The 11,550-nt window shown below is 40.4% G+C and overlaps 1 protein-coding gene across 2 annotated transcripts in view; it reads right to left on the bottom strand.

Moving 5' to 3' along the window:
- The window catches only part of BRCC3 (BRCA1/BRCA2-containing complex subunit 3), a 69,161-nt gene that overhangs the window by 49,924 nt on the left and 7,687 nt on the right, over nucleotides 1–11,550 (bottom strand). For both annotated transcript variants that reach the window (XM_017516219.2, XM_017516220.2), the window contains exons 6-7: nucleotides 1,959–2,047; nucleotides 444–499 (exon numbers count right to left, since the gene is read on the bottom strand). In XM_017516219.2, the coding sequence (XP_017371708.1) occupies nucleotides 444–499; nucleotides 1,959–2,047 (145 nt within the window). The remainder of the gene's footprint in view (nucleotides 1–443; nucleotides 500–1,958; nucleotides 2,048–11,550) is intronic.

Raw genomic sequence — 11,550 nt, 5'->3', positions numbered from 1 at the left:
AAAAAAAAAAAAAAAAAATTGCTAATTTAGATCGAATTGGATTTCAATAAGGAAATGGATCTATATAAACATTTAAATAAGATACTCTAATTCTGAAATCAAATTTATGACACAGCAAAGACAAGAATCTATACACATCTAATACTCTGCATGTTCAATCTTTGTTTTATGATTCACCCATATCCAACCTGCTAAATGTCAAGCAGGACTGTGGTGATGTAATTACAGTTAAGAGACTGCTCCTATGACTCCAGCTTCCTAGGTAGCCCATATCCAAACTGCTAAAGAGATTCTAACTCATCATAGAGCTGTAAATCAGTATAAATAGAAATATAGAGTTCTTAGTGTCTTACCAGTGAAAGAAATAAAATGAAACAAAACAATAAATTCCCTGGATTGGAGATTAGCCCTCCAACACACACGTAAGTCTCTCTCATACTTACTCTGAACTCTTTTGGGCCTGTATGGATTGGAAGCAAGTGTAGAGTACCCGGCCAGTCTATCAAAGGAAAAAAAGAAAGAAAGAAATGTCACACAAAGAAAGATTAATACTGAGGAAGACCCCAAAGGTCCCTCCAGAAGCAGAAGGTTAAAAGAGATTCCAAAGATGTACTTTGCCATAAATCAATTTCTATAAAAAGGATCATATGCTCAGTCAACATAAGATGGTCACAACCAAACATCTGGTCATGTAACAGCAGGGAATTATTAACAAAGACAAGAACCAGGATCCTAAGAACCTGAACATTCAAACTGCTGTCCTCAAAGCTGACAAACATATTCAACAACTACTTATGATGACAATAAATAAATAAATGTATGATGACAAAGCTGAAAGCATTTTAAATGATGTATAAAGTTCAAGGTACTGAACTTTAATGTTTCTGGAAAAGTGATTTTATGGAAAATATTCATTATAACACAGATTCTAAGAATATAGCTAGTGCAGTAAATAAGACACTGTTGGTATTCTTGGCAGAATTCATACCTACAATGTTAAGTAGTAATATTTGTTTGAACTGACACATATCATAACCTCTTGACATGAACATAAAATTCAAACAGAATTCAAATAGAGAATGGCAAGACTGGCCACTGATCAAACTGCTTAACCTCTCTTAGCTTCAGTTTGTTCATCCATAAAATGGGAATAATCATCCTGGGCTTTTGTCAGGGTTACAGCATATTCATGTAAAGCACCTAATAAGTACATGCCATACAGTAGATGACAAATGGTAATTGTTACTATCACTAGCCATCAAACTATATACATACATATAGTAAGAGTGAAGATAATGTATGTATGTATATATACATATGTATATACAGCATACAACCACTTCTCATTGTCTTCACTCTTACCACCATGGCCAAACCTCCATCATCTCTTGTCTAGATTATAGCAGTATCTTCCTAACAGGTTTCACTGATGCCATGGATTCCACCCCCACCCTCTGCCTACTGTTCAGACTACACAGAAGCCAGAGATCCCATTAAAACACAAAGTCATCCTCCAGTGACTTCCCAAGTCAGAGTCAAAGCCTGGCAAGGCCCTGACAAGATCTGGGCCTTGTTTAGGACAACTAAATGAGTTATCATTCAAACTGGGACACCTCCAAGAGGGAAGACACTAGGATAATAGGGCAAAACTGGGACTGACAGAGGCAAAGTGGGATGTATGGTCATGGTCTTCCTCAATCTGCTGCAGCCACACCAACTTCCCTGATGTTCCCTCAACATGCCTTAGGGTCTTTGCACTGGCTATTTCCTCTGCCTGGTACGTTCTTTCCCCAAGAAATCCATAAGACTTGTTCCCTCACCTTCTTCAGGTCCTGACTCAATGACCCTTTTCATTGAAACCTTTCCTGGCCATCCTATTAAAATTGCAAAGAGATTTTTCTCTACTCTGTATGTACACACACACACACACAGCACACATACACACAAAAACAAAATACCTTTGTGTTTTTATCTTCTATAAAACAGGAGAAAATAAGTCCTACAAAGCCTTGATCCATCATCTGGTACATGGCTTGTGTGCGAACATCTGAAAACAAATGAAAATTTAAAAATCTTCTGTCAATAGACTATATCTTACAGACTTGAAGATTTAAAGATAACAGTGACATATAATCTCCCTAGGATTCAGATTGTATAGGCAAAAGAGGAATATATCCTAAGGACAACATCAAAGTATAAATGTTTTGCTAGGTTAGGATAATACTATGAAAAGTCTGCTATTAAATAATAAAGCTTATTAATAACTCTAGCCTGCCCAGCCCAAGAGTACCTCTGCTATGAAATGTGGTATAGAAAGAGAAATAGAAAATTTCAGTTAACCCAGAACTTGGTAATATCCTCCATGAAGACTCAAAGAAAAGCTTTGAAAGGAGAAAAAAATATTTCCTAGAAAAAGCCTTTTGATGGGCAGCTTCTAGGAAAGTGAATATATTTATTAGGCTTGCTACTAAAGAACAAAGTGTGAAATTATGATGGAGGAAAATCTTACAGGAGCCATTGTATAGAAGTGATTGTGATATAAATTCAACATCCCAGAGAGTAGAAACCATCCTATGATGTTACTTGATTTTTTTTTATCCATAGGATTCTGCTTGATATGCTTACTGAACTTTTGAAAAGAGATCATAAACGGATACCAAATACCAACATTAGAAAGGATTAAAATATTAAATGCCAAAAACTAAACAGTGGCTAAATTTAGTCTTCAGACCATTGTTTATAAAGGATACAAAAGACCAGGTGTCACAATGAAACACTGCAAATTACAGTTTGGTCCAATGGCTTACATTCACTTAGTTTGGCCATCTGTTCTCCAACATTCTTTGCATGTATACCTTTTTCAAGTGGATTTTGACTTCTCCCCAACATCTTTCTAAATAAAGACTAAGAGCAAACAGTACCTAGCAATGAGTATGAAGAAAATATTGGCTGAAAATACTGCTAAAAATATGTAGCACTATAAAAATGGTCTCTGTACTGCTATATGACCTTGGTAAAATTCTTGGTACTGTTAAGGCTATTTCATTGTCAGTTAAATGAGGACAAACATCATCTTTTCTCTCATAGGGTATTTGTAATTTTAAAATTGCAAACTTTTTAACACACATAAAAGGCACTTCATAAGCATTACTTCCATTCCATTTTATCTGCAACCAGTGAAAACAAGTACTATCCTCATGATGTCACCCAAAGTGCTTTTCGTCAAGGTCACCAGTGATTTATTCTTGGTCTTCAATTTACCTGATGTCAGCTGATCCCTCTCTCCTTGGAACACTGTTTTCACTTTGCCTCCTGTCTCCTTTGCTGGATGCTTTCCATCTTCCCTCTCTCCAAATATTGGCATGGCCCAGGCTCAGTGTTGTCTTTTTATCTCTTTGCTCTCACTCCCTGGGAAATTTCATCTAGTTTTATGGCTTTAAATGTACACTAGCCACTCCCAACCCCTGCGCAACAAACTCTAGTCCCAGACTTCTACTCTGAATGTCAGAACCATATATCCAATTGTCTACCTCACATTTCAACTTGGTTGTATTAGAACAATGCTACTAAGAGTATGTTTCTCGTGAGCTCAGTACCTTTACCCTGATACGTGCCAAAGCGAGCCAGCCCTGCCCATCCGGGGAGACCCTCGTGTGTGAATGTGCTCTTGTGGGAAGGGGTACTCTTCTTGCCGGTGAAGCTTCTCTGGAAGGGATCATTCTGGCACCTCCTCGTAATGGATGTACCACGTCTGAGTATTGGCTACGCCTTGGGAGACCACCTGATTTCGGAGGAACCCACTCCAGCCACTGCTGCCCGCGAGGAGCTCTCATCCTACAGACGGTCAACCTCATCTCAGCAGCCTCAGACCCTGCACCAGTCACCCTTGCCCCGTCAGCCTCCGCTCATTCTCTCAGGCATTCTGCTTCCCAGCCAGACGCAACACTATCTACCCGTACCGGCCACCTCTCAGCCTTTTCTGCTCTCTGAGTGAAAAGGCCGCTGGTGCCCCCAGAATAGCCAGACATTTCAGAAGCCTCCAACAGAGGTATGAGATACTTTAATGACATGGGAGCATTAGCCTCGCCATCTTTGGGATATCATGGATGAGAACATCTGCTGCTTGCTATATGTTGTTGAGGATCGGCTGTATAAAGTGGAGTGAGCCTTCAGAGCCTAGTATTTGGCCAAGAGTAGGGTGACTCGAGAACAGGGATGGGGGTGCTTTGCAAGAAGATGCCTGGTTTGAATAGGTGACTGACCAGTCCTGCTTTGAGGAAGCCGAGAGATTGGGAAGACCTTTACTCTGGATTTTACAAGCGCTTTAATCCCGTTCTTACACAAGGATCCACCAGATGGCGCTGTGAGCAGGGGCGTCTCCCGGTTTCCTAAAGAAAGGGCGGGCAGGGGCGTTGGCTCAGGCCTGTGATCACAGCACTTTCGGAAGCCAAGGTGAGCAGCACCTGAGGTCTGGAAATCGAGACCAGCTTCACCAACATGGTGAAACCCCATCTCTACTAAAATACCAAAAAAAATAGCCGGGCGTGGTGGCGAGCACCTGTAGTCCCAGCTACTCGGGAGGCTGAGGCAGGAGAATCCCTTGAGCCTGCGAGACAGAGGTTGCAGTGAGCCAAGATCACGCCACTGCACTCCAGCCTGGGCAAGGAAGTAAAGGAGGGACAGGAGGGATGGACGGAGGGCGCGCAGGTCAAGTTGTCTACAAGACTGCCTGCACAAGGTGTACATCACCTACATGTTGCTGGAGAAACCCACTCCAGGTTAGGTTGGACGTCAGCCAGCACTGGACAGATAGCGGTGACCACGGACAAGTTCGCAAGGTGTGTTGCAGATGGATAATCAGAATCCCTTGTGCATGACCTGGCATGGTACATCCTCTGCTCCCAGGCCTAGGTTGGCCTGCCACCAAGACTCATATGGAAAGAGCTTCGGTCATTTTGTCAGAACTTCTAAAGGTAAAGAACCGCCGGGCGCGGTGGCTCAAGCCTGTAATCCCAGCACTTTGGGAGGCCGACGCGGGTGGATCACCAGGTCAAGAGATCGAGACCATCCTGGTCAACATGGTGAAACCCCTTCTCTACTAAAAATACAAAAAATCAGCTGGGCATGGTGGCGCGTGCCTGTAATCCCAGCTACTCAGGAGGCTGAAGCAGAATTGCCTGAACCCAGGAGGCGGAGGTTGTGGTGAGCCGAGATCGCGACATTGCACTCCAGCCTGGGTAACAAGAGCGAAACTCCGTCTCAAAAAAAAAAAAAAAAAGGTAAAGAACCTCGCGAAATCACCCAAGAGCAGTTCCTCAGCGTCATTCAAGTAGCTGAAATGGCAGAGCTACTGGGGGAACCAGGCATCCATAGATCTAGCCAGCAAATTGGTAAAGATCTCCGTGGTCTAGACAGAAACTTGGTAAACCGCCCCAAGGCTCAAGCCTAGACTTTGTCTGAGATCCCATTGCCTGTTTCACTTCTCCTTGTTACTGAGAAAGGGAGATGGAACCTTCTGGTGACATTATCCTCACTGAAAATTAAGAAGGGAAAGCAATAGGAAACCATGTATGGGTTTCATTACTGTTGTAACGAAACTCTTCAGGATGTGACTTTAGACCCAGGGATGAAAAGTTGGAGATTGCTTATCTGATTTCTGTTGAACTCAGGCCCGGTACAGTACAGATGCCCTTGGCAGGGCCCTAGAGTCCTCTGGTTCGGTCTCTCAGCAAGAAATCAGGTCAGGGATTGGACCACATAAACTGACCTGGAAACCAGCAGTTTCAGCTTTTCTCTGCAGCAAGTACAGCAGAGGGCTGGTTAAGCTGTTAGACTAAATGTCACATGCATGAAGCAGGCTGCAGGATGTACTGGGCCCCTTTGTGGGCAATTACACAACTATTTAACAATCAGTTTTCTTGAAGAGTGTGTGATTTTGTGCACGGTGATATTACGTAGCACCATTCCTAAGAAATATGATGAAGCAGCCATATGTAGTATTAAAAATCCATTTTATTATTCTGGCCTGAAATACAGACATTCTCTTTTAATGTCAGTGGAGGAATGAACTGAAAGTGTTTTTCACCCAAGGGTACATGGAAACATTTCAGAAATAGGCCTTCTCATTTCCTTTTAGTAGCTATGTGGTGAAAATGTTCCTGTAAAGGGTAGTGCCTTGCAAAGCGGCAGACCTGCTCTGAATCCAAAATTGCATGTGGAGCCCATTGGAAATGTTTTTATATATCTGAAAATAATTGGCTATATCTCTCATATCCTACTTTAAAAAAAAATTTGCGAGATGAACTCTTGCTTTGTCACTCATGCTGGAGCACAATGCTGCAATCACAGCTCACTGCCACCTCCAACTCCTGAGCTCAAGGGTTCATCCCACCTTGCCCTCCTGAGTAGCTGGAACTATATGCATGCATCACCACACATGGCTAATTTGAAAACAAAAAGTTAAGAGACAGAATCTCACCATCTTGCCTGGGATGGACTTGAAGTAATCCTCCCACCTCAGCCTCCCAAAGTGCTGTAATTACAGGCATGAGCCACTGCACCTGGCCTACCCCACTTTAAAAAAAAAAAAAAAAAACTTTTTAAACAAAGATATTAAAACTCACCTTTGTACTAGAAAAAAAGAATTGAGCAGATCTTAAAAGGAGGAATGTAACTACAGGTACATGTCTCCTTGGATAAGCATTTATTTTACTTGTAAATAAATGGTAGAAGAATAACGTCTACAAACAGTACCAAATATCGTGAGATTTATGAAATAGTCTGCACTATTTAGATCACTTTTTTCTTTTGCAAACATGTACAATACAGGTAAAATTCAGATATGTTAAGTGTGTGTATGATGTAACTGAACTACATGTCTTTCCCCACCACCAAACCTATGTTTCCTCCTTCATTTCCTACTTCCATGAATAGGATTCCCACTTGCTCAATCAAAGTGAGATGCTGTAGAAATCCTAGGCTCTAGACTCATATAAACTCAATTCAGATACGGGCTTTGCTACTTACTAGCCATCTGGTTTTGGACTGGGTATTTCAGCTCTGACCCTCAGCTGAGTATCTTTCCAAAAGAGCCACACACTCTTCATGATTAGCTGGGAAGTATTTCAATAAGTAGAGAATACTTGACAGTGTCAATGTTTCATAAGATGGGGTTTTAAAATGGTCACTAGATTTTCAACATGGATACCACTGATGACTCTAGCAAGGTCCACTTTAATATAGCAACGAAGCTAGAAGCCAGAATAGAGTGTGAACACATTTGAAAGCTCCATGAAGGCAAGCACCTTGTTTCTCTCATTCATTTTCAGCACTTTGACACATGGTAGACACTCAAATTTATTTGTTGAAAGAAATGATAAATGACGGGAAGAATCCAGTATAGTGGAAAAGTATGTAGATGTGAAAGAAAAAGAGGGGCATAACAAACAACGTACGGTTCTTGAGAAAGTAGAAGGCAGAGATAACAGAGGAATTCCTTTCTAATGTTTCCTGTTTTCTCCATTAAAGTGGGAAGCAATGATATCCACTGAATGTGAAGACAGAAATGGGGAATTCAGAGGTTTTAAAATGAAAGGGTTTGCCTTTGTAGAAAGTAGAAACATACTGGTCAGAGATATCATGGAACATGCACAGCTTCCCAATGTTGGAATTGGCTTTGCAGATATTATTACAAACTGGCATGGGCAAGTCCTCAGTATCTGTTCAACAAACTGACATGCTGAGAAGAGGCTTGTTATTACCTCTTCCCATTTGACTCACATTTGTTAATTCTGCCTCATCAGCCGCATGAAAATGTTAACATGTGGCAGAGAAACCACACATGTCTTGATGGGAGACACTAAGAAGGGCCTAGCACCACATGCCAAAGTGTATAACCTGAATCTAGTCATAAGCAAACAGCAGACAAAGTCAAATGGAGCAATATTCCGTCTCCCAAACTGTCTATGTCATGAAAAAGGAAAAAAGGTCTGAGGAACTCGTCAAGAGAACATTTAACTGGCAAAATGTGAGTAAGTTCTCTGCTTTACACAATATTATTGAACTTATTAAATGTGCTTATTTTGACCAAGGCACTCTGGTTATGTAAACAGCCTTGATCTTGAGAAATATACAATGAAGTATTTAAAGGTAAGGGAGCATCATGTCTGCAACTCACTCTCAAATAGCATGTGTACACATGTGCATGTGTTTATGTTGGAGAGAGAGAATATGATAAAGCAAACGTGACCAAAGGTTAACAATTGCTGCATCTGGTTCTTCATACTATTCTTGAAATTTTTCTGTAAGACTAAAATTCTCCTAAGATGCAATTTTAAAGTCTTTGTGTTCACCCTTCTCTCCACCCTCCACTGCCAACCTCAACCCAAGGCCAACTCACTTTATATTCTTTTGAAGGAATGAATAAATTCTGAAAGTGGGTTATCAAGCTCTTCTATTTCAACTAGTTTCCATTTCTTACACGTAAAATTTTATCCTGTATACATGCATGTTGCTATGGTAGGGAACATAATTCAGCCTCATTAGAGTTTCCTTAGTTACGGTGCTTTTTGTTATAGAATTAATGACCTACCTTCTCTCACCCTTTAGCTGATGATGACTGCTATCTTTATTTCCCCCATATAGCTTAACCTAGCTTGTTAGTTTTTGTTCAAGTCTTTAGGTTTGCAGCTTGCCTTTAATACGATCCTACTATTGTTTTTTCCTAATCCCAAGACCTATCTATCTATCTATCTATCAAGACACAGTGTTGCTCTGTTGCCCATGCTGGAATGCAATGGTGTGATCTTGGCTCACTGCAACCTCCGCCTCCTGGATTCAAGCAACTCACCTGTCTCAGCCTCCCAAGTAGCTGGGACTACAGGCACATGCCACTACGCCCAGCTAATTTCTTGTATCTTAGTAAAAACAGGGTTTCACCATGCTACCCAGGCTGATCTCAAACTCCTGAGCTCAGGCAACCCACCCGCCTTGGCCTGCCAAAGTGCTAGGATTACAGGTGTGAGCCACCGTGCCCAGCTGGCTTTTATTTTTATAGGTGCTTACCCTGTTTATTTTTGTCCATACAAATGTTTTATGTGGACTACATCCCATTTCTTCTTTGTCATGTCACTCGTTGTTTTTCCCTTTAGTACTGTGTTGTTCCCCCAACAAAATCATTAAGGTCTAGGACAGCAGGAGCCATGACCTTATTATTCCATACAGGTATCCATAAATTTCTTGAAGAATCATTTTATAGAATGATCCCTTTAAAATGTGTTTAAAAACCAGTCTTACCTAGCCCACTGGAACTTAATCTAATTGCACTAATTGCCTTATCATAAAAAGCATTGAAATGGTCACATCCCTCTCCCTCCCCAACTAAAATTATGCCTTTAACAGAAAAAAAGAATTTACTCTTTCTCACTTGTCATTCTTTACTACAGCTTGGAATTCTTTTCCTATTAAAGGGACTTACAGTTATTATTCATTGCTCACTTTTTCTCTGAGGTTTGAAATACAGAGCCTCTGTTAGACTCAATTCTTTTTTTTTCCCATTTATTTACTTTCTTGAATATTATTTTTAATTGGCAAATCATAATTGCATACATTTATAGGGCACTAGTTCTTAAAAGGCTGTTTGGAGACAAATGTGAATGCCAGCTCAGTTGGGCAATTATTTTTCTTCAGTTGTACTCTTAATCTCACTACTGTAATTTTTTGGGTTTTTTTGAGATAGAATCTCACTCTGTCGCCCAGGCTGGAGTGCAGTGGTGCGATCTCAGCTCACTGCAACCTCCGCCTCCTGGGTTAAACTGAATTCTCCTGCCTCAGCCTCCCCAGTAACTGGGATTACAGGCACCCACTACCATGCCCGGCTAATTTTTACATTTTTAGTAGAAATGAGGTTTCACCGTGATGGTCAGACTGGTCTCCAATTCCTAACCTAAAGTGATCTGCCTGCCTCATCCCACTAAAGTGCTGGGATTACAGGCGTGAGCCACCATGCCCGGCCTGTAAATATTTTTGAGATCTCAAGTGAGAGACCTGATGTGTCCTCATTGTTAATCCTTTGAATGTTGTCTGCCCTTCAACTTAGATATTTAATATACTCTCTCCTTGTCCTTGAGAGTTTTACAAATAAATGCTTTTGTGTCTTTCTTTTGTTGTTCATTTTATAGGTGGGACATAGCTTTTATTGCATATTCTAATATTTGTTCAGGTAGGATCTCTATACTCTAGACTCCAAATCTATTTTGTGTTGAATTATTTGCACTTGGCTCCTTAATCATTTCATAATTTAGAGTTGATTTTTTCAGTTACTTTCTGTGATATCCCTTTTTTTAAAATTGCTATAAAGATTAAAATTCTCCCGCTACTGTTTCTGCTGCATTACAAACTCCTACCCAGGTTCTTCTTTAATGGCCGAGATCTTCTGCCCTGAGAGAATTCAGTTATTCTGAAGTCTGAAACTTACTGGGCGCTCTGCTTCAGGGAATTATAAGGTTTTCTCCCCCTAAATTCATAGGGAATTTCTTTCTACCACCAAATTTTATGCATTTATTTTCCATTCTAACGTATTGCTATAGTGACAATAATTGTTCAGGAATATATGTGTCAAACTTTTCTTCATTAGTAGTTGGTACTTCGTTCTTTCTGGCTGATGGCACTACCATGGGAAAAATTTGAGGCCAATCTGATTTCAGTGTCGACAGTGACAAGAAAACAAATCAGACACTGAATTTATTCAGTGATATTAAGGCTTTACAGGAATAGATTAATAGCTATAAAAACAACCTTTACTGGGACATTAGTGAACCAATTAAAGAATCTGAATAAGGTCTGTAATTTAATATAGAACTTGCCATTCGTATCACAGTGTAGATGAACATAGAACTTGCTATCAATTTAAATAATAGTATATGAATGTTAATTTCCCAATTTTTATAAATATACTGTGGTTATGTAAGAGAATTTGTGTTTAGGAAATTCATACTGAAGAGTAGGGGTAAAAGGTACCATGTCTGCAACTTAGTCTCTAATACTTCAGGAAAAAATTATCCTCAGACATATACACCTATATACCTATACGCAGAAAGAGAATGATACTGCAAATGTTACAAAATTTTAACATTTGGCAAATCTGGGAGAAGGTAGATTTGTCATCTCCCTTATTCTAAATCAGTATTTAACTGGAGGTGTTCAACATTATCCCCACCTAATACCTACTCTCAGAGGTTGTTATAGTAGGTCTGAGTTGGGATCTAGGAAAGATTAATTTGGGGCAGATACATTTTATAAAAGCTTTCTCAGGTGAATTCTGAGACATATCCTCACCCACCCAAGACTGAGAAGTAATTCTCTATTTCTTAGGACCAGTCGTGTCTCATTAAAGTCTGGGACTGCACCACTGATGATTTTTTGCTATTCGTATCACAGCTATCAACCCAAACCCGTATGACTAGTAGTAGCACAGTGGAAAGAGCAGACTTGGGAGTCAGACCTCATTTCTAACCTCAGCTCTGCCACTTACTTAACTCACCTAAGTCTCTG

Source organism: Cebus imitator, unplaced genomic scaffold, assembly GCF_001604975.1.
Source record: "Cebus imitator isolate Cc_AM_T3 unplaced genomic scaffold, Cebus_imitator-1.0 Scaffold576, whole genome shotgun sequence".
Classification (NCBI taxonomy): Eukaryota; Metazoa; Chordata; class Mammalia; order Primates; family Cebidae; genus Cebus; species Cebus imitator.
This window is presented reverse-complemented; position numbering and strand designations above follow the sequence as displayed.